The sequence below is a fragment of the Euleptes europaea genome, chromosome 12 (assembly GCF_029931775.1).
Source record: "Euleptes europaea isolate rEulEur1 chromosome 12, rEulEur1.hap1, whole genome shotgun sequence".
Classification (NCBI taxonomy): Eukaryota; Metazoa; Chordata; class Lepidosauria; order Squamata; family Sphaerodactylidae; genus Euleptes; species Euleptes europaea.
Window position 1 is genome coordinate 12,323,798 of NC_079323.1, and position 23,248 is coordinate 12,347,045.

General features: G+C 45.3%; 1 protein-coding gene across 1 annotated transcript in view; it reads left to right on the forward strand.

Annotated features, from left to right (window-relative positions):
* The first annotated feature begins 21,349 nt into the window (after positions 1-21,349).
* Positions 21,350-23,248, forward strand: part of DEUP1 (deuterosome assembly protein 1) — a 53,222-nt gene continuing 51,323 nt past the window's right edge. The window contains 1 exon segment of the mRNA XM_056858662.1: positions 21,350-21,412. Within this exon segment, the coding sequence (XP_056714640.1) occupies positions 21,369-21,412 (44 nt within the window). The 5' untranslated portion in view covers positions 21,350-21,368.

Genomic DNA, 23,248 nt, shown 5'->3' on the forward strand with positions numbered 1-23,248 from the left:
CGTTTCAAATTCTTTGAATATGAATTCTTCATCAGTCCTTCAATAAAGTTCCTCTTATATTGCACATCTAATAATATTTCAAGGTGCTGGATACATGTTACTTCCCACAAGGGGTAAGTTTCAAAAGTGTGTGTTTGTACTCTCTGAGACACGTCATATATGAACTGTTCCCTTTCTTCCTTCACCTTTTAGGTGAATCTATGTTTGGTGTATTATTGTTGTATTGGTGTGTTGTATATATTTTATAGGTGACTTAGAATATTGATGTATAAGGTTAGACACAGTAGCATATAAAGATATTTTTGCACTTTAAATTTGATTTTGCTCCTGTACTGATTTCCTAACCTCCAGGTACTAGCTGGAGATCTCCTGCTATTACAACTGATCTCCAGCAGATAGAGCTCGGTCCACCTGGAGAAAATGGCCACTTTGGCAATTGGACTCTATGGCACTGAAGTCCCTCCCCAAACCCTGCCCTGGCTCCGCCCCAAAAACCTCCCACCGGTTGCCAAGGGGGACCTGGCAACCTTATATGGAGATCAGTTGTAATAGTGGGCTATTTCCAGCCACCACCTGGAGATTGTAAACCCTACTTGGAACTAAACCCCTGAAGGATGTGTGTACACAACAAAAGCACTCTCCCCTCTCGTTCAGGCTCTTCAACTCAAGGACCCTCAGTATTTCTTTCTGCCCTCTTGTTTGGTTTTTAAAAACATGCCTCATTCTCCCCTAAGCGCCTAGAGAAACTTTGCACCGTAAGAAAGAAAGAAAACCAAATTAAAGTCAAAAAATGCCTATCCAAGAAGCTTTAACATCATCCAACCAGTGTTATCAATATTTAGTAATCAACTGGGGATGGGGGGAGGAGAGAATCAGAATGTTACGAGACAGCTTAATTCCTGGTTACCTTCCATAAGAAAAAAAAATCCTCTAACCGTATTAAAGATAAATTTTCCGTCCTGTGAAACTGTGTTCTTACTATCAAACGCCCCCACCCCCAGCTAGAAAACCCTTTACAGCAAATGCAAAGTTTTTCCCATAGTGCAATTTATCACCTTATCTAGTTAGAGAGAGGAAAACCCCTTTTGTAGACAGTCCTGGAGACATAGAGATCAAACTCTCCTTGGCAATACTGACCAAAGGTTTATCATCAGTTTGGGAGTTTCAGCCGCAAAAATACTAACACTGCAGAGATTTAAAATTATATTTATTTATTTAAAACATTTTTATGCCACCTTTCCATCCAATCAGGGTCTACAAGGTGGCTAGCATTAAAACACTTAAAATACAGTTTTGAATATATAATTCAATTTAAACACATCAACAATGGGGGCCCAAAACGGCGAACGCCATTCTCTTCCATTTTATTCTCACAAATCTGTGAGGTAGGTTGGGCTGAGAGAGTGTGACTGGCCTAAAATCATCCAGCGAGCTTCCATGGAATGAGTGGGGAATTGAACTGGATATTAGTCCCACACTCTCAACCGCCACACCACACTGGCTGTATAAACCACAGAGGCTGGCCCAAAACCACTATGGAGAAGAAGAGCCCCTTTGGTTGTGGAGATAGAAGGGGAAAGATGTATCTCCACAACTAAAGGGGTTAGAGACTTTTTTTAAAAAAATGAAATCGGGGAATTCAGAGAAACTGATAGACATGTTATATACCATTATAAAAATGACATTCAACTAGTATTGCCAACCTCCAGGTAGTAGCTGGAGATCTGCTGCTATTACAACTGATCTCCAGCCGATAAGAGATCAGTTCACCTGGAGAAAATGGCAGCTTTGGCAATTGGACTCTATGGCATCAAAGTCCTCCCCTCCCCAAACGCCACCCTCATCAGGCTCTGCCCCAAAATCTCCCGCCGGTGGCGAAGAGGGACCTGGAGAATGCGGTCAAGGTATGTTAGTGCCCAAACCTGATCAGGCAGTTTACAATGCAATCCTAAACAGAGTTACAACATTCTTAATCCGTTGAAGTCAATGGGTTAAGAAAGGTGCAACTCTTCTTGGGAAGGCATTACGGGAATGATGGTGTTTTTTACCCCGAGTAGCATTTAAAAACCAAACATTCTACACAAGTCAGAAGGGGGTGCCATCATGATCGGGGAGCACCAAGAACTCCTGGGGCCACAAGGCCAAACATTTATTTCATTCCAACCTACTCTGAAACTGGCTGTTCCTTTGGCAGTGCTTTATACTAAGGATCTTCCAGGGAAAATATCTAGTCCAGCTTCTTGAATCCAAATGTCAACCCTCGAGATTAAAATCACTGAAGATAATAGTTCAGCCAATCTTCTCAAATTAACTCAGCTTTTAAAGCAGATAAATATCAATTCCAATTTTCTCCCAATTACAAGGTAAGTACGAATGATTCTGGAGTAATGGTGTGAATGGCAAAATTAGAGGAGGTGGGAATCCTCTTTCTAAAGTGGCAGTGATGTTAAATGTCCCCTTCAGCATAGCTGATTTACCTGTAGCCCATATCAGCGTTTGAAGCCTGCATTTGCCAGGGACTCAAAGCTGTTTGTGTTTCCAGCAAATGCACTCTGTACTGACAAGCCCGAGTCCTTCTGGGCCAATCAATGTAAACTGCAGGATGAAGTAAATATGTGAATCCACTAGTGCGATTCTTCGCAAATCAGGGTGGACTTTAGGAAGAGCCTTGCTGAATCAGACCAAAGGGCTTCCTAGACTAGTATCCCACTTTCCGCTAGGGTTGCCAACTCTGGGTTGGGAAATTCCTGGAGATTTGGGGTGGAGCCTGGGGAGTATGGGATTTGGAGAGGGGAGCAACCTCAGCAGGGTATAATGCCGTGGAGTCCACCTAGGGTTGGCAACCTCTATGCGGTGGCTGGAGCTCTCCTGGAATTACAATTGATCTCCATGCGACAGAGAGATCAGTTCACCTCAGTTCACCACCTTCCACTTTCTATGATCGAAATTGTGATTGAATATTGGGGGGAGGGGATGAACATGCTTTTACTCAAATAGCCCAAAGTAATTCGCAGGATCATCCACCTGTGCTCATGTCTTAGATTCATAGAGTTGGAAGGAACCACCAGGGTCATCTAGTCCAACCCCCTGCACAATGCAGGAAATTCAGAACTACCTCCCCCACACACCCCAGTGACACATGAACACATGAAGCTGCCTTATACTGAATCAGACCATTGGTCCATCAGACGGGCAGTGGCTCTCCACGGTCTCAGGCAGGGGTCTTTCATAACACCTTCTTGCCTAGTCCCTTTAACTGGAGATGCCGGGGATTGAACCTGGGACCTTCTGCATGCCAAGCACATGCTTTACCACTGAGCCATGGCCCCACCCATGCTGACCCCTACTCCATGGCCAGAAGATGGTCGAGATGCCCTCCCTCTCATGATCTGCCTAAGGTCATAGAATCAATATTGCTGACAGATGGTCATCCAGCCTCTGCTTAAAAAACTTGCAAGGAAGGTATATTTATTTTTACAAAATTGCTGATACTCCAGATGGAGGTACCCAGTGGTGATGAACCTTGGTTAAACCTAGAAGTGAAGGGGATGAAGAGCCACTTCTTCGGTGGCTGGAGTGCCATCAGCAGAAATTCCACCATTTTTCTCTCGAGAAGTTCATTCTTTCTGTGCCGTATTTTTTGAACTTCCTAGCCTCTTCATGCTCACCTCCTACACTGTCCAAGAATGTCAGCAATCAGGTTAGCTTGCTTGCTTACGTGTAGATGTTAAAGGCCAGTTATATAAGCTCTTTGGTGTGGAGATGGAGAGGGGATAGGGTTGCCAGGTCCCTCTTCGTAACCAGCGGGAGGTTTTTGGGGTGGAGCCTGAGGAAGGCAGGGTTTGGAGAGGGGAGGGATCTCTGGCGGTGTATCCATAAACAAAAGGTTTTCCGGATCGTCAGGGCTGGTAGCCCGTTAGCGCCTGACCTCTGTGCACCGTTTCGCACGTTGCGCTAAGGGACTCGGATTTGCCCCCAGGTGAGCCTATCCTGCTTTTGGGGGGTGGGGAGCTGTGGCTCAGTTTGTAGAACATCTGCTTGGCATGCAGAAGGTCCCAGGATCAATCCCCGGCATCTCCAGTTAAAGGGACTAGGCAAGTAGGTGATGTGAAAGACCCCTGCCTGAGACCCTTGGAGAGCCGCTGCCGGTCTGAGTAGACAATACTGACTTTGATGGACCAAGGGATTCAGTAGGGGAAGGGCCATAGCTCTGTGGCAGAGCATCTGCTGGACATGCAGAAGGTCCCAGGTTCAATCCCTGGCATCTCCAGTTGAAGGTACCGGGCAAGTGGGTGGTGTGAAAGACCTCTGTCTGAGACCCTGGAGAGCCGCTGCCGGTCTGAGTACACAATACTGACTTTGATGGACCAAGGGTCTGATTCAGTACAAGGCAGCTTCATGTGTTCATGTATGTGACTTGAATGCCATGGAGTCCAAATGCCAAAGCAGCCATTTTCTCCAGGGGAACTGATCTCTATTGGCTGGAGATCAGTTGTAATAGCAAGAGATCTCCAGCTAGTACCTGGAGGTTGGCAATCTTATGCAGTGGTTAGAGTTGGACTAGGAGTGGAAGACCAGTTTTCCCGAAGCTCTCTTCAAATGCCTTAAAGCTCTCTGCCATGAACTTTGTTATCAGCGGTTTTCTCTCAGCCTTGCCTAACTTAGAGGGTTGTTGTAAGGGTAAAATGGGGAAGGGCATGACCGTGTAACGCTGCCCTGCATGACTGACTGGAGGAGGAAATGAGAGAAAAATGCAATAGTTAAAATCAAAACTTATCCAAGCGACACAAAATATAAAGAAGAGATTTCTTTAACCTTTTTTCCCTTTCTAGTTGACCTTTAGATCGATTCTTGCACAAGCATAATGACAAGCATAATGACATTCAGATGAAAAAACGTGACTGGGAGGTTAATAAAAACCATAACGGTTGCTGGGCATGCATATGGTATGAAGATGCCTTTAATAGGGTTCCTAGCAAAATGAAAGGAATAATTTTACTCAGAGGTGTCCCATAGAGTTAGGGAGCAAGCTGCTTTAGCCCTTTGGAGGGTTTTCTGAGTCAGAAGAAATTGACTCAATTTCAGCCTGAATATGAAGTTAACCAATCTAATTAGTAACAATTACCAAGTCTGGGTTCAGTGGGATTATAATGAGAAACGTAGGATCAATAGCTATTATCCTTTTGTCGATTGTCACAGATTGAAGGAGAGATTGGTTTTTCAAAAATCATAAGACCATGATGGCACACGAGAGGCTTTGTGAGGTACAAATTTAAAACAGCAGATTTTATTAAAACAGCAATGTAGGACGAAGTTAAGAACAGGCAAGCTAGGTTTCAGAAAAGGTATTTTCACAGACACAGACAAATAAAGAGAAGCAACTTGGATCCCCAAGGTGACCAACATAAAAAATATTATTGTTCTATGAGGGTGTTGCCTAATCAAAAGCTGAATATTTTTCTTTGATGGATGTTCATGACCAGAACCCACTTGATTAAACAAACACTAATGATTCAAATGGCACCACTGCTTATAAAGGGAAAACATACTGGTGGTCATGGATCTCCTAGAGAGTCGTTTGGTTTGCCCCTTGCGATTCATATCCTTCCTTACAGGCACAAATACCGTGGACTGTCAGTTTCACAGAAAGCTTAACTCTAACTCTTTTATTTTTGTATCCTTTGGTTTTGTTTGTGAACCGGTTCATTCAGCAACTGGGATGGACCCATTGGTAAAAGTCTACTTCTGCCTTATGCCCAAACATATACAAATTGGCCATGCTTGAAGCCAAGCGTGGCCCCCTTAGTGTGCCAATATAATTTGTCATTAAATGAGAAAGAATTCTTTAGAAACATTCCTCTGCCTGTGAAAGCAAAAATGTGTTAGAGAGGGTTCTTTTTATCCGTCTTGTTAAAGGCACGTACTGTAATGGCCAATGCCATTGTCTTGAGGACTACGCTCTTCTTTGAACTAGCCTGTTCACTGAGATCTGCCCAGGTGACCCTTCTTCTGGGTTCATTCCCCGCTACTGTAAGACACTGTATATGGGGTCCCTCCACAGCCCATTTATTTTGCACAGAACACATTACTCGTATGTTGAAACAACTTCATCAGTGGCCTGTTTGTTTCCAAACTCAATTTAAGATAGTAGAAAAGGGCAAGAGTCCAGTAGCGCCTTAAAGACTAACAAAAATATTTTCTGGTAGGGTATGAGCTTTCGTGAGCCACAGCTCACTTCTTCAGATACAGCTAGAATGTGAATCCATCTGTCTTTAAGTAGAGGAGAGTGAATTCAGACAAGCATTAGTATGTAAATGTTAACAGTATGTAAATGTGAATAGCAGGCATGATGGAATTAGGTGTGGTATGCAGAAGAGTCTGTGATGTCCAGGGGAGAGATGGGTGTGGAGAAATCAGCATTGGTAATGAGCCATGAATGCAAGGTCTTTATTCAGCCCAGGTAAATGCATTGACTTTAGTTTGAATATCAACTGTAATTCAGCAGTTTCTCTTTCCAATCTCCCTTTGAAATTCCTTTGTAAGAGAACTGCTACTCAATTTAAGATGTTTGCTCTTACCTTTAGGGACCTTTATGAGCTTGGACCCCCGTGAGAAGATTCTTTCATACAGAAGCCTCCTTGAACGCACTCTTTATATGGAGTCAGACCACAATCTGACTGTTTCTTCAACTGGTTCTCCTAATTCCTACAATAAAACATGTGTGAGATTGGGTTGCCAGGTCCCTCTTTGCCACCGGCAGGATATTTTTTGGGGGGGAGAGCCTGAGGAGGGTGGGGTTTGGGGAGGGGAGGGACTTCAATGCCATAGAGTCCAATTGCCAAAGCAGCCATTGGTGCTGGGTAGGTTTTACAGACCCGAAAATAAACCCGAAAAAAGGCATTCCTGCTTTTTCCTGGTTTATTTGGGGCCCAATACTGAAATAGAAAATAAAGCCTACTTAGCGGGGGGGTGGGGGTGAAGGGGAGCTGTGCAGAATTACGACTTATCTTCAAGTTCCCTTGAAGAAAAAAGCAGTTTGTAGGGTGGGTAGGCTCTGCGGTATTACGCCCTGCTGAGATCCCTCCCCTCCCCAAACCCTAAGCTCCACCCCCAAATCTCCAGGCATTTCCCAGCTCAGAGAGTTGGCAACCCTAATGGTAAGTGCACCCTCATGCTTCATGCTGCTATACTTTATCTGCATTTCCTCACAAACATGCTCGTTCACAAATACACCGTACCTTTCAACTTCTCTGAAGTCGGTGAGCCAGCGGTAAAAGAAGCCAGAGAACCACAGCTCCACTATCCTCCAGGATCTGTCCAACTAGGAAATAAGAGAGAGTTCCAGAGGCCACTGTGACATCACAAGACACCGGCCCTGCCTGAAGCCCCTATGACATCACAATCTATCTTTTCTTGGCAGGAGATTCGCTTAGAGGCAGCAGAGGGGAACTTGCATGAGACATAGGGTTGCCAACCTCCAGGTACTAGCTGGAGATGTCCTGCTATTAAAACTGATCTCCGGCCGATAGAAATCAGTTCACCGGGGGAAAAGGGCCGCTTTGGCAACTGGACTCTATGGCATTGAAGTCCTTCCCCTCTCCAAACCCCACCCTCCCCAGGCTCTGCCGCAAAAACCTCCCACCGGTGGCAAAGAGGGACCTGGCAACACTAATGAGACAAAATATTGTCGAAGGCTTTCACTGTCAGAGTTCATTGGTTCTTGTGGGTTATCCAGGCTGTATCTTGGTATTTTCTTTCCTGACGTTTCACCATCTGAAGATGCTTGCCACAGCTGCTGGCGAAACTTCAGGAAAGAAAATACCAAGACCACGGTTACACAGCCCGGATAACCCACAAGAACTAATGAGACAATTGGGTTACCGGGTCCCTCTTCTTCTAATAGGGAACGCGACTTATATCTCAGTCAATGTGATAGCATTTTCTTCCCTATGGGAATTGACATCGCTGGATTTTTATGGGGAATGTGTCAGTTTCAATTCTGCAGAATACCTAAAAGGGATGCCTGCAAAATGGACAGCACAGTAAAATGGTCCTAGTGTGGAAGCAGCTCCAATCCCATCATTTGAAAATATTATAATCCTGCAAAACTTTGCCTCTGGCCTCTTCTATGAAAGGCGGCACAAGGGAGAATGACTCCCAGGAGAGATTTGTGCTCATGTTTTCCAGTGCTGATGGAAATCTGACAAGCCATGCTGCAACGAAACAAGCAGAGACTGACACATATTGACAGTTAAAGGAATTAATTCACAGTGGTCGTTTATGCATGGGTACTTTCACTCGCGATAGTCCCCGGTCTGTCTCGGTGGTTCCTTGGAGTTATGCATGAGTTTTCCATCCATTAGAGGTGACCTCACTGCCAGCCCTCACAAATCCTGGGACTTCCTGTACCTCTGTTAACCCAGTTGTTCCCTCTCCCCTGAGCTCAGCCTGGGTGAAATCCCCATGCACAACACAAAGTGCAGGACACGCAAGCTTGGTTTCTCTCACAGCCAATTACAAAGCAGAGTGTAAAGAGGCAGGGATTCAAATGCTTCCTGCTTCCTCGGAGCTCTTTCTGAGCAGAACAAAGTCTTTTAAAAACCGAGGCTTGGATTTACCATGCATAAACAACCAGTGTGGTCCTATGCAGAGTTCTCAATCCATTGAGTTAATGGGCTTAGAAAGGCATAACTCTGGTTAGGATGGCAAGATTAGAAGATCCATTTTTGGACGGTTGGTCATTCTTGTGAAAGTTAAATGTTTCTTCCCTGGAATGTCATTTCTTTTGAGAAAGAACTCATCATGACTATTATGCATAAACAAACTCTGCAACTATAGAAAAGTGTTCAGCTTTTATTTGCATTTGGGATGGTCTCTTACTATAGACTCTGCTGCCACCATGTGGAATGCAATATAATTTCTACTTGCATTTGAGGTCATTTGTCACAGATGTATCATTACTATTACGACTATTATTTATTCCAAATAGAAAGCCAAAACACTGAGTGAGTGAGTGAGTGAGTGAGTGAGTGAGTGAGTGAGTGAGTGAGTGAGCGAGCGAGCGAGCGAGCGAGCGAGCCTTACGGTACAATTTCTTTACACACTGAGCATTGGTCATGTAATCACTGTGCAGGCATTTATTTGTCTTGTCTTGTTTTCTGTTGCCCCAGAAGGTTGGACCAGAACCAACGGGTTGAAATTAAATCAAAAGAGTTTTCGTCTAGACATTAGGAAGAATTTTCTAACAGTTAGAGCGGTTCCTCAGTGGAAAAGGCTTCCTCGGGAGGTGGTAAGCTCTCCTTCCCTGGAGGTTTTTAAGCAGAGGCTAGATGGCCATCTGTCAGCAATGCTGATTCTTTGAACTTGGGCAGATAATGAGAGGGAGGGCATCTTGGCCATCTTCCAGGCATGGAGTGGGGGTCACTGGGGGGTGGGTGGGAGGGGAGGTAGTTGTCAGTTTCCTGCATTGTGCAGGGGGTTGGACTAGATGAGCCTGGTGGTCCCTTCCAACTCTATGATTCTATATGAGTTCACATTGGAAGGAACCAGAAAAAATTGTGGTCAGCTTGCAAGTAAATATCCTCAACTTATATAATTTATAATATGTATGCACGTATTTATTTATTTTTGATATTTGTAAAAGCTATGGATGTTATATTTATGCACAACAGCCATATACAGTCCATCAGCAATTTCTGAGGAAGACGTTTTGTCAAAACAGGTGGATACCAGAGCCCTGTAAAAAGAAAAGAGATAAGATGGGCGTGGCAATTTAAACTGAATTGAAATATTAGCCACAGGTTTGGCACAAGGGGCCAACTGGCAATCTGAGTCAGATAAGGATTCAGTCCATTTCAAGGACTTGTTGTTCTGGAATTGTTTTCAGCTTGTTCTTTATTTTTTGTGAATGTAATTTTTGACGTACATATTGTTGTTGGATTCTTTAATGTGAACATAATTTTTGTCATTGGTAGATAATGGCCTGGATTGCTGTTATTTTTACAAACCTCTAGGTGGTGGCTGGAGATCTCCTGGGATCACAACTGATCTCTAGGCGACAGAGATCAGTTCACCTGGAGAAAATGGCCACTTTGGAAGATGGACTCTATGGCATTATAGCCCATTGAAGTCCCTCCCCTCCTCAAACCCCACCCTCCTCAGGCTCCACCAGGCTCCAACCCGGAGCCGGCAGCCCTACCTCTGTACTGCAATTCCAGGGCTGTGTAACCTTTCGCTGCTTTTATTCTCCATCCCGGGGAAAAACCCAGCGTGTGAGGGGGTAAAAGCAGCTTGGCAGTGGCGATTTTCATCTTTGAAAAATATAACTGGAATCTGCCTACCTGTGTGACCTATTTACAGGTAACTGCTGACACCGAAAAGACTGTATTTTAACTCTGCACCTGGAAAAAATCAGATTGCGTGCACCATCCAGGTTCTTTCAACCTTTGGGAGGCCAAATAGAACTATGATGTATCTGTCACAGATTCTCCTTGTTGATCATCACCTTGCTGACTACTTCTCTTTTCAGCATTTAGAAATGCTTCTTTTAATGAGGAGCCGACACCTCTCCACTTTCTAAGGTGTGCAACCTCTGGGTCAGGAGTCGCTTCACGCTTCATTTCCCCCATTTAAGGAAATTTTTACGTCACTATTTTTAAATTTTATTTGATTTCTGCCCCGCCCTTTCCCAGCACAAGCTGGGCTACTTCTATTGCTGTTTAAAGATGAGGAAATGATGAACCGCACTGTTGTTGCGCGTATCATAGCTCTGTGGTGTGTTCTTTAAAAAAAAAAAACTTTGAAACTGGCAGAGTCTGTGTTGTCTGTATTATTGAGCAAATATGTATTGGCAGTAGAGTTGGGGGAGGAAGCACATACAAACTCTGAATACCTTGGAAAATATTTTTAAAATAGAAAAAGAAATTTTTAAAATGGAAAAAGAAATAATATCTGTTGAACAATAAAAAAGCAAGGGTTTGAGAAAGGTGAGTGCTGCTCCCCAGGCTTATTAACAGCCTGTGGTCACAAGCAGATAGGCTAGGGTTGCCAGGTCCTTCTTTGCCACCGGCGGGAGATTTTTGGGGTGGAGCCTGAGGAGGGCGGAGTTTGGGGAGAGGAGGGACTTCAATGCCATAGAGTCCAATCAGGGTGAGAGACTCACTCAAAGCCTCAGGTTGTGAGAACCAATGCCCAAAAGCTGTCGCCCTTTGGCTCGCGGCAAAAGGTTTGTGCCTGTGGCCGTTCCCACGCTTAAATACCTGTAACCAGAAGGGCAATAGAAGCTCAGCCCAGGTTTTATCACATGATGGCAAACATTTTCCAAAGAATTCCCTTCCAATATCAGGAAGCAGCATTAGAGATTACATTTCTTGTGCAGCAGTCGCTTCTGAGAGTTCATGAGACTTCATCCCCAAACTTTCAAGCATACCTTTGCTATCATTAAGCCTGAAAAGCTGTGTTTTAAAAAAACGAGGGCCTTTTCAGTGAGGCAAATCCAACACCCTGTGCCACGTGTTTTTATTTTATTTATTTAATTAATTCATTTGTACCCTGCCTTTCTTCCAAATGGGGACCCAAAGCAGTAGTGTTGCCAGGTTGTAGCTGGAGATCTCCTGCTATTACAAGTGATCTCCAGCCGATCGAGATCAGTTGCCCTGGAGAAAATGGCCACTTTGGCAATTGGACTCTATGGCAACGAAGTCCCTCCCCAAACCCCGTCCTCCTCAGGCTCCATCCCAAAAACCTCCCACTGGTGGTGAAGAGGGACCTGGCAACCCTACAAAGCAGCTTACATCATTCTCCTCTCTTCCATTTTATCCTCACAACAACCCTGTGAGGTAGGTTAGGCTGAGAGAGTATGACTGGCCCAAGGTCACATCGTGAGCTTCCATGGCATGAGTGGGGATTTAAACCTGGGTCTGCCAGATACCAATCCCGCACTACCCAGTACACCACACTGGCTCTCACACAATAGCGGGACATGTACAGTTTGTCTACTGAACAGCTTCAGCACCCTATCCAATGTGTGCTCACAGAGAGTTGTAGGAACAGGGAATGTACGAGTGACTCTATTTGAGACTTCACAGCAAATCCAACCCAGGAATTGGGTGGGTTCATTGGCCGTTTATGCAGGGTCGATTTTGATGCTCGCTCAAAGCTCCTTTACCTATTCACGGTCCCGATGCAAGAGGAGAAAGTCAAACAAATTCCACTCCCCCACTCACCTGCTCCTTCGTTCCTTCATTTGCATAGCCATTAGCAATCGTTGTTTGCATAGCTAACCCAGTGGCTGTGATTCTTCATGCTTCCTTGAGTGAATGCTTTGAGGTGGGGACGGAGCAAAGAAAAAAGGTCGCGTTAAAGGGGCTCTTAAGTAATGTGAAGCAGGTATGCACTGGCTTTGCAGTGACTTCCGGAATGACGGTTCAACGTGAAGAACTCAAAAAAATATGCAGGGCACTTCAGCCTAGAACACGCTGCTAATTACCAAGCATAAATGGCCATCACCTCACCTCTTCAGAAATGAGCATTGTTGGTGCAAAGGCATTATCCAATTCAATGAAATTCTGGACCTACGATTATCTGCATTCCTCGCTGTTTCCTTTGTTTGAGACGCCCACAAAGAAGCCAGCCGTTCCACAATGATAAGCTTGTGATCTGTGGGAAGGAACTCTGAAGTTTGTTATAGAGACTTAGGGGAGAAATAAGCTAATGTTTCAATCTGTAGGAAACTTTCCCCCTCTTTCATAGAAACGGAAACTGATAGAATCTTTAATCGAAGCGGAGCGGTTTTATTAGAAGGGCAGCAGACAAGAAAACAGCAGGACGCCTGGAAATGAAGAAGAAACCAAATCCCCAGCCTTGAGCTCATCTCCCTTTGCTGTTACCATCAGTGGTTTCTTTCTAAAGACCTCTGCGCGAGGAGATAAAAATCATCTCTGTCGCTTGCAGAAATAATTAGGATGCCCCCAGGGTTCTGACAGTTTGGAGCACCGGAGTTTCAGATTCTTTATTTCATCAACAAATAACCCAGAAGCAAAGAGCTACCATTGACAGAGAGCCCATTCTGTCAACCATTCTACCACCTATCTTCATTCTACCACACATCTGCATGTGTGGTGCGGCAAAATCCTCCTTAAGTCAATGCATTTACCTGGGCTGAATAAAGACCTTGCATTCATGGCTCATTACCAATGCTGATTTCTCCACACCCATCTCTCCCCTGGACATCACAGACTCTTCTGCATACCACACCTAATCCCATCACGCCTGCTATTCACATTTACATACTGTTAACATTTACATACTAATGCTTGTCTGAATTCACTCTCCTCTATTTAAAGACAGATGGATTCACATTCTAGCTGTATCTGAAGAAGTGAGCTGTGGCTCACGAAAGCTCATACCCTACCAGAAAATATTTTTGTTAGTCTTTAAGGTGCTACTGGACTCTTGCCCTTTTCTACTACTGCAGACAAACACGGCTACCCACTGTGAATTAAAATCCTCCTTGTCACCCACCAGGATGACAAAAATGACCAAGACTGCCTAGAAATGATGAGAACTCACCCCAAGGAGGTGTGTGTAGTAGAATTCTGGTAGTAGAATTCTGTAGCGATTAAAGCATCAGACTAGGATCTGGGAGACCCAGTGCCAAATTCCCATCCTTGGCATGAAGCTCCATGGGCCAGTCATGCTCTCTCAGCCTAACCTACCTCACAGGGTTGTTGCAAAGATAAAATGGTGGTGTTAAGGTAGGATTGCCAACCTCCAGGTAGTGGCTGGAGATCTCCTGCTATTACAACTGATCTCCAGCTGCTATAAATCAGTTCCTCTGGAGAAAATGGATGCTTTGGCAATTGGACTCTATGGCATTGAAGTCCCTCCCCTCTCCAAACCCTGCCCTCCTCAGGCTCCACCCACCCCCCAAAACTCCAGGTGATTCCCAACCCAGTGCTGGCAAGTCTGTGTTAAGGCCCCAGATTCAAATGTTGTCATTTCTGTTTAAAAAGATCTCATGTGCTAGACAATGGGAAAACTTCTGCTTGAGACTTTGGTAGAGCTACTCTTGATGATAGCAGCTAATATCAGACTTGGTGGAATAATGATTTGACTGTGCATCTTCATGTGTTCATAAATCCCTAATATCAGCTCCTTGCGTAGGGTTGCCAACTCCAGCTTGGGAAATCCCAGGAGATTTGGGGGAGGGGGTGGAGGCTGGGGAGGGCAGGGTTTGGAGAGGGGAGGGGAAGGACCTCAGCAGGGCATATAATGCCCTAGAATTCACCCTCCAAAGCAGTCACTTTCTCTGGGGGAACTGATCTCTGTCATCTGAAAATGAACTGTAAATCTGGGAGATCGGCAGAACCCACGTGGAGGCTGGCAATGTTATCACATCCTGAAGGACGATCCCCATTAACAACCCAGAGGGAGGGGAAAGGACTATTCTGCAGTCACCTTTGTGTAAAAAAAAGAGTTTCATGCCAGGTTTTCATAAAGTTGGATGCTTTTTTTGGTTAGAGGCAAATATTTTCTTCAAAAGTTAAGATTTTTTTCTCCCTGTCAGGCTTTCATCTGAAAGGCTGAAAAGAATTCCCAGTAGGTAGTTTTTGCAGCATTATTTTAGCTTTTTCTCATCTCTAGGTCCAAGTTTCATGGTCTGCTATAATTGCTTAGCCGTAGTGGCTTAGGGATGGCTGGGGACAAATGGCAAGAGGATTAGAGCTTTTCCTTAACAAAGTTGCACTTGTATCAAAAAGAGGGCATCTTTGTGTGGTACTAAGATTTGGTTTCCTTGGGCACAGTGATAATGAGCACAGTGCAACCCAGGGAGTAAAGACCTGGGCAGCAAGACAGACAAATCCTGTTGAAAACACAAGAACCTGTTTGCCTCAGCTGTTCCGAAGTTTCTTGCGGCGCCCAAGAAGGTCAAAGGAGTGTGCGTTTAATGCAAATATTGAAGTGTTCCATATTCAAGTCCCCACTCAGCATGAAGTTCATCAATACTCATTCTAACCTGTCCCACAGGGTTGTTGTGAAGCAAAACTCATAACAGAAAAACAGTCCACAATAGCCATGCGGATTAGCTTTGGATTTCACACATTAACAGATCACTTCAGGATACAATGGTTCCATATTAACCTACCACACCCTCATTAGCACATTATCTTGATACTTACAGGACAATGGTTAGCACATTACCTTTGATACTTTTGCAGGACAATGACTCAGCTCAAACCCAACCCCTTTCTGACTATATATTACTCTTCCTACACACTTGACACCGAGAGACACTGTCCTTCAGTGTTGCTCCTCTGAAGATGAAGGACGAAAACTGAAAGAATACCCAGTAAAACAAAACCAGAAGTGGCATATTTATGCATTCCTGAGTGGGGTTGACTCAGTGGTAGAGTTCATTGGTTCTTGTAGGTTATCCGGGCTGTGTGACCGTGGTCTTGGTATTTTCTTTCCTGACGTTTCGCCAGCAGCTGTGGCAGGCATCTTCAGAGGAGGAACATTTCAGAGGAGTTACTCCTTCAGTGTGACTCCTCTGAAGGTGCCTGCCACAGCTGCTGGCGAAACGTCAGGAAAGAAAATACCAAGACCACGGTCACACAGCCCGGATAACCTACAAGAACCAATATTACAATTATTATTACAAATTATATTATTATTACAATTCTATATGATGCAAATAATTGTACTGGCTTGCTAATGATTTATGATTGCAAATAATTGTAATAATATAATTTTATTGTAGCCCTCAGTGCTTGTTTGGTTTTTGTTTTAGCACCTGGCAGGTTGGCAACCCTAACAACCGCACAGACTGGAAACCAACGGCAGCCTGCTCAGCGCGGCGTGGTTGTTTGTCAACAACCCTCCTCCGCCCTCCGATTGGGCCAGAGCCTGCCCGGGCCTCCCCCCGCCCAACCGTCGTCCCGGCTGGGCCTTCCAGGCCGCCCGGTTGCCCTGGCAACGGGAGAAGCCCGCAGGCCGCTCCTGCAACCGCCGCCGCCGCCTCCTTTGCACGGGGCGAGGAGGGCGGGCATGGGGAGAGGCGGCCGCCGTGGCGGGAGGGGAAGAGGCCGTCGGGGCTGCCGGGCGCTCTCCCCACCTCACTGAGCAGCAGCCCGGCCTGGGGGAAGGAAGAGCCCAGCGCGCCCGGCAGGTAATCCCGCCCCCCCTTCCGTCCGTCCACCCCCCCCCCGGGTTTAGTGTCTGAACGGAGAGGTTCCGGGGTTCATCGTGCATCCCTGGGAGCTGCACCCCCCCCGAACCCCCCTGCACCCCACTGCAAGCCCCTGCAACCCCCCCCCCGCTCTGAAGCCCCAGCTGAAGTGCAAAAGTTGGCTGTGGTTCTTCAGCAGCCAGAGGATGCTGAGATGAACACGTGGAGCTGCCTTATCCTGTATCAGACCCTCGGTCCATCCAAGTCAGTCTTGTCTGCTCAGCCAGGCAGCGGCTCTCCAGGGTCTCAGGCTGAGGTCTTTCCCATCGCCTACTTGCCTGGTCCCTTTAACTGGAGATGCTGGGGATGGAACCTGGGGCCTTCTGCATGCCAAGCAGATGCTCTACCTCTGAGCCACAGCCCCTCCCAAAAACACATGAACACCTGGAGCTGCCTTATACTGCATCAGACCCTCGGTCCATCCAAGTCAGTATTGTCTGCTCAGCCCGACAGCGGCTCTCCAGGGTCTCAGGCAGGGGTCTTTCACATCACCAATACTTGCCTGGTTCCTTTAACTGGAGATGCCGGGGATTGAACCTGGGGCCTTCTGCATGCCAAGCAGATGCTCTACCTCTGAGCCACAGCCCCTCCCCTAAATATGAAGCTGCCTTATACTGAATCAGACCCTTGGCCCATCAAAGTCAATATTATCTACTCAGACTGGCAGTGGCTCTCCAGGGTCTCAGGCTGAGGTCTTTCCCATCCGGGGATTGAACCTGGGACCTTCTGCATGCCAAGCAGACACTCTACAAACTGAGCCACAGCCCCTTCCCAAAAAGGGTGAGTTGTCACACAGGATGCAAGTTTCGGTCTGACTTCATGAACACACGAAGCTGCCTTATACTGAATCAGACTCCTGGTCCATCAAAGTCAGTACTTACTCAGACCCGCAGCGGCTCTCCAGGGTCTCAGGCAGAGAGGTCTTTCACATCACCTACTTGCCTAGTCCTTGTAACTGGAGATGCCAGGGATTGAACCTGGGACCTCCTGCATGCCGAGCAGAGGCTCTACCACTGAGCCACAGCCCCTCCCCAAATTAGAGTCCCCCAAACAATGAACACATGAGCACATGAAGCTGCCTTACACTGAATCAGACTCTTGGTCCATCCAAGTCAGTATTGTCTGCTCAAGCCCGACAGTGGCTCTCCAGTGTCTCAGGCAGAGGTCTTTCACGTCACCTCCTTGCCTAGTCCCTTTAACTGGAGATGCTGGGGATTGAACCTGGGACCTCCTGCATGCCAAGCAGAGGCTCTACCACTGAGCCATGGCCCTGCTCAACTCCTTCGCGTGTGTTCAGAGGCACTCTTTCTCTATCCTGGTGCTCTGCTCTGGCAATGAACTTTATACATTTATTTTACTGAGAAGAGGTTTTAGGGTTTAAATGTAGCCTAGTGGAACTCCCCACCACCACCTCTTTCTCCTTTTGCGTGTTAAGTGCCGTCAAGTCACTTGCGACTCATGGCGACCCTATGAATCAAAGACCTCGAAATTGTCCTATCTTTGACAGGCTTGCTCAGCTCTTGCAAATTGGGGGCTTCCTTTATAGAGTCAATCCGTCTCTTGTTGGGTCTTCCTCTTTTCCTGCTGCCCTCAACCTTTCCTAGCATGATTGTGTTTTCCAGTGACTCCTGTCTTCTCATAATGTGACCAAAAGACGATAGCATCAGTTTAGTCATTTTAGCTTCTAGAGTCAGTTCAGGCTTGATTTGATCTATAACCCACTGATTTGTTTTTTTTGGCAGTCCACGGAATCCGTAACACTCTCCTCCAACACCACATTTCAAAGGAATCTACTTTCTTCCTATCAGCTTTCTTCACTGTCCAGCTCTCCCACCCTTACATACTAATAGGGAATACGATGGCATGAATTAACTTAATCTTTGCGGCTGGTGACACATCTTTACACTTCAGAATCTTTTCTAGCTCCTTCATGGCTGCCCTTCCCAATCTCAATCTCTGTCTGATTTATTGGCTGCAGTCTCCCTTTTGGTTGATGATGAAGCCAAGGAATAGAAAGTCTTCAACAATTTCAATTTCCTCATTGTCTACCTTAAAGTTGTGTAATTCTCCTGTAGTCATTACTTTTGTCTTCTTGATGTTTAGCTGTAGTCCTAATTTGGCACTTTCCCTTTTAATTTTCAGCAGTAGTCATTTCAAGTCTTCGCTATTTTCTGCCAGTAATGTAGTATCATCGGCATATCTCAAATTGTTAATGTTCCTCCCTCCAATTTTCACTCCACCTTCACCTAAATCTAATCCAGCTTTCCTAATTATAATATTCTGCATATAGATTGAAGAGCTTCTCCTTTTAGCCCCTAGTATTCTTTAAACTAGAATAGCCTGAACTGACCCCAGAAGCTAAATTGACTTAACTGAGGCTGTCGTACTTTGATCACTGTATGAGAAGACAAGAGGCACTGGAAAAGACAATAATGCTAGGAAAAGTTGAAGGCAGCAGGAAAAGAGGAAGACCCAACATGAGATGGATTGACTCTATAAAGGAAGCCACGGCCCTCAATTTGGAAGACCTGAGCAAGGCTGTTAATGATAGGATGTTTTGGAGGATATTGATTCATAGGTTTGCCGTGAGTCGGAAGCAACTTGACAGCACTTAATACACACACATCCTTTAAAAGCATTGTAGAAGAGCAATAGAAAAAAGCAAGAGTCCTTGCTTTTTCTGGCAGGGTATGAGCTTTCGTGAGCCACACAGCTCACTTCTTCAGATACAGTTAGAATGTGAGTCCGTCTATTCTTAAGTCGAAGGGCAAATGGGTGATAAGAGTGTTGCAGCAAAAACACTACCGAGTTTGGGGGCACTGTAGATTTGCTGCGGCATAAACTTTCCTGGACCAAAGCACACAGTGACATCTGCAGAAACCGCAGTGGGCAAGACTCTATTCTAGTTCCTTATTAGTCCTATACACATTTCTGTAAGGCACACTGAATGCAGCGGGACTGACTTTGGGGGTAAGTGTGCCTAGGATTGCATTGTAAGTCACTCATTATATAAAATAATGCATAATATTAGTATAGCAAATAGAAGGGGGGATGTCTTTAGAAAAGGAAGATGCAAGTGTCAGCTCAGTGCTAGAGCATCCACTTTGCATTGCGAAGGTTCCGAGCTCATGGCCCATTATCTCTAATTAAAAGTCTCAAATCATAGATGATGTGAAAAGCACGAATGGAAATGAGACCAAGTCCAAGAATTACATAAGAGGTGCCCTGCTGGTCCATGTAGCCCAGCAACCTATAAAAGATCTGGTCAGAGTGGGTGAGACCCACTCTGTTACTGACTGGTAACAAATTAGCAGTAGGAGATGAATAGTGCACATTGATGCCTTGAGCAGTAAACAAGATGAAATCTAGATTCTGAACCTGCAGGTAACTCTTCCTTATCCTAATATAATCCCACCTCCGTATCCAAAAATTACTTTGAACAAGGAGCAGAGAGAGGGCAGGGAACAATATTGTGGCCAATATTGTGATTTATTCCTCGCGAGCAGCAGAGAATGCTGCCACGTGCCATTTTCTCGTTGCTCCTTTTCTCCTACATGCCAGATCCAGAAGTAGCAAAAATATATGCAAGGAGATAAGCGTATGTAGAAGATCAATCTATTTTCTAGGCAAAAAAAAAGTAATGCTTAATAAAATAGGATAACTACTAGCTCTGGTTTCTTTCTACAATCACACACACAAACACACAAATTGGAACACTGCTGAACCACCCTGGTTGAAAGTACCAAAAGGGTCTTTAAATGTATCAGACGAATTCATTGGTGTGTTAAGTGATCTTGAATATTTTGCTTTGTATAATTTCTTTCCTGTCTGTTCTGCCAGATGAAGCCATGGTAACTTGAAAGCTTACATATACATACTCTAAGGTATAAAGATAAATTCAACCTTTCCTGCTTTCTTTTTATTATTTGTCTGTGCCAAAGAAAGGGTGTGCTATGGTGGTTTAAGTCTGCTGTTTTCCGGTATGAAAAGCTATGGCTTCTAAAGAATTCTGGGAATTGCAATTTGGTGAGGCTGCTGAGAATTACGTTAAAACAAAAACAAAAAATCTTTTGGCACTTTGAATGCTAACAGATTTATTGTGGCAGAAGCTTTCCATCAGAAACATGATGTGTGTCCTCAGTTGGCAAAGATATATATGTATATACGCAACACTCACTGGCAGTTGAAGGGGGAAATTGTAAAAGCTAGGGTGAAAAGAATATGGAAAGCAAGAAATATACACTAAGACCTTTTCTGCACACTGGAGTTACCCTTGATTTTCTTGGAAGTCGATCCAAAAGCACTGGAATCAGTTTGGGCAGGGTTCTTCTGCACGTCAGCCCCCCTGTGCATTTTTACAATCGTGGAGTCGGTGTCTTTTCTTCCAAACATGACCGAAATAATGAGAATTTTCAAGGGAGGGTGCTTTTGTTATCGACGGCGTTATTGGTGGCGTCAGAGCTCTACTCCCTGCCCTCTCCCCATCTTGTGGAAATCCAAATCCCAGGTTTCCTCAAGGAGTAACTATTGAACCAACTTAAGTCTTAAGTCTTCAGTTCAGGGGACCTCAACCTTTTTGAGACTGGGGACACCTTTGGCTCTTTGAGAGGTGGTGGTGAGCACCACCCCATAAATGTTTCCTTCGTGAGGCAGAGCCAAACCCAAAATGGCTGCCACAGGAGGTGGAGCCAAATTAAATACATCCTTCCTCACATGTGCATGTGCCGTCAAATCACAGCTGACTTATGGCGTCCTGGTAGGGTTTTCAAGGTAAGAGACGTTGGGAGGTGGTTTGCCATTGCCTGTCTCTACTGGGGCTGAGAGAGTTCTGAGAGAACTGCGACTGGCCCAAGGTCACCCAGCAGGCTTCTTGTGGAGGAGTGGGGATACCAACCCAGTTCTCCAGATTAGAGTCTGCCGCTCTTTACCACTACACCACGCTGGCTCCTAGCAGAAATTTGGTCAATGGCTGTCATTTGCTGTGAGCAGAGAGATGATGATGGTAGGATAAATCGCTCTATTCCCACACCACGGATCCATGTCTCCAGAAAGCTTCTGCTGTTAATTCTGCCTGCTGCATAAGTAGTAAATTAAAAAGCTTTCCCCCCCTCTTGTTTAAATAGATTGAATAAATCCTGAAATGGAGAAGAAATTAGAGGTTCTGCGGGAACAAATTATGGCTAGGTAGGTACTCTTATCTGCCGTTCTTTATGTGTGTGTGTGTGTGTGTGTGTGTGTGTGTGTGTGTGTGTGTGTGTGTGTTCAAAACAGTTCAGCACTTTTTGCTTCAACATGTCACACGGACCATGTCACATGAACACATGAAGCGTCCTTATACTGAATTAGACCATTGGTCCATCAAGGTCAGTATTGTATACCCAGACTGGCAGCATCTCTCCAGGGTGTTAGGTAGCGGTCTTTCACATCACCTATTACCTGATCCTTTTACTGGAGATGTCAGATGTCAAAGTTCTTGAGCTTTTGACCATAGATTCATAGAGCTGGAAGGGACCACCAGGCTCATCTAGTCCAACCCCCTGCACAGTGCAGGAAATTCCAAACTACCTCCCCCCCCACACACACACACACACCAGTGACCCCTACTCCATGCCCAGAAGATGGTCAAGGTGCCCTCCCTCTCATGATCTGCCCAAGTTCATAAAATCAGCATTGCTGACAGATGGCCATCTAGTCTCTGCTTAAAAACGTCCAGGGAAAGAGAGCTTACCACCTCCCGAGGAAGCCTGTTCCACTGAGGAGCCGCTCTAGCTGTTAGCAAATTCTTCCTAATGTCTAGATGGAAACTCTTTTGATTTAATTTCAACCCGTTGGTTCTGGTCTGACCTTCTGGGGCAATAGAAAACAACTCGGCACTATCCTCTATATGAAAGCCCTTCAAGTACTTGAAGATGGTTATCATATCCCCTCTCAGACTTCTTTTCAGGCTAAACATACCCAGCTCCTTCAACCTTTCCTCATAGGACTTGGTCTCCAGACCCCTCACCATCTTTGTTGCCCTCTTCTGGACACGTTCCAGCTTGTCTACATCTATCTTAAATTGCGGTGTCTAAAACCAAACACAGTACTCTAGGTGAGGACTGAGCAGAGCAGAGTAAAGTGATACCACCACTTCGTGTGATCTGGACACTTCATTGCTGCATGCGCAAACACCAAGGGCGAAAACGCATGGTCGCTTTAGCCTCCTTTATTCTCACAGGATATGTTTTAGATCTTGGGAAAACTGGAGCTTTTACCAAAATTAAAAAGCGCATTAAAGAGCTCGATTATAACAGCGCTATTTTTCGTGCTCGTCGCATCTGTTCATCCCAGTTCTTCGGAATACCCCCTCCACGTGGTCTGCCTGCCTATACATATTATCTGACAACTCCTCGTCTCTGTAGAGCTTTTTGCTTGGCTAGATTGAATGCTAACCCTTCTATGGTAATGCAGGGCAGAATTCTGAATATACCATACTCAGACAGGATCTGCCCTTGCTCTTCTGCTCTATTGACTCATTAGCCCATGCCCTTTTGGAATGCCGCTTTTACGAGGAACTTCGATCGCGCTATATTTCCCCCCTTTTAATATACAAATCCAATGCCTCTGTGACTGACATAATGCCTTTTTTACTAAGTGACAGGGACCCCAAGGCCACATTGTCAGTGGCAAGATTTGTTTCAGTTCTTATATCCCTCCAACACTAGATATATGCTGCTCAAGATCAATTGATCAAGGAGCTTCTAGGGATAAAAGGAAAATAAGGATGAACACACATTCGGCGAAACGCATGTGATTGATCCTGGCTGAATCCCGGCTAAAACAGGGATTAAAGGAGGCTAAAGTGACCATGCGTTCTCATCCCAAGTTTGTACAACTCAGGGGGCCGTTTTCTACAAAGGGGGGCTGGCTCTGTTCTCCAGTCCAAATCTCCAGGAGATTTGAGGGACGGGCAGAAGAGTCTTTTACTGCACAATCCAAACCAGCAGTCAGATTTCGTTACAGTTGGTGTCATTTAGTATA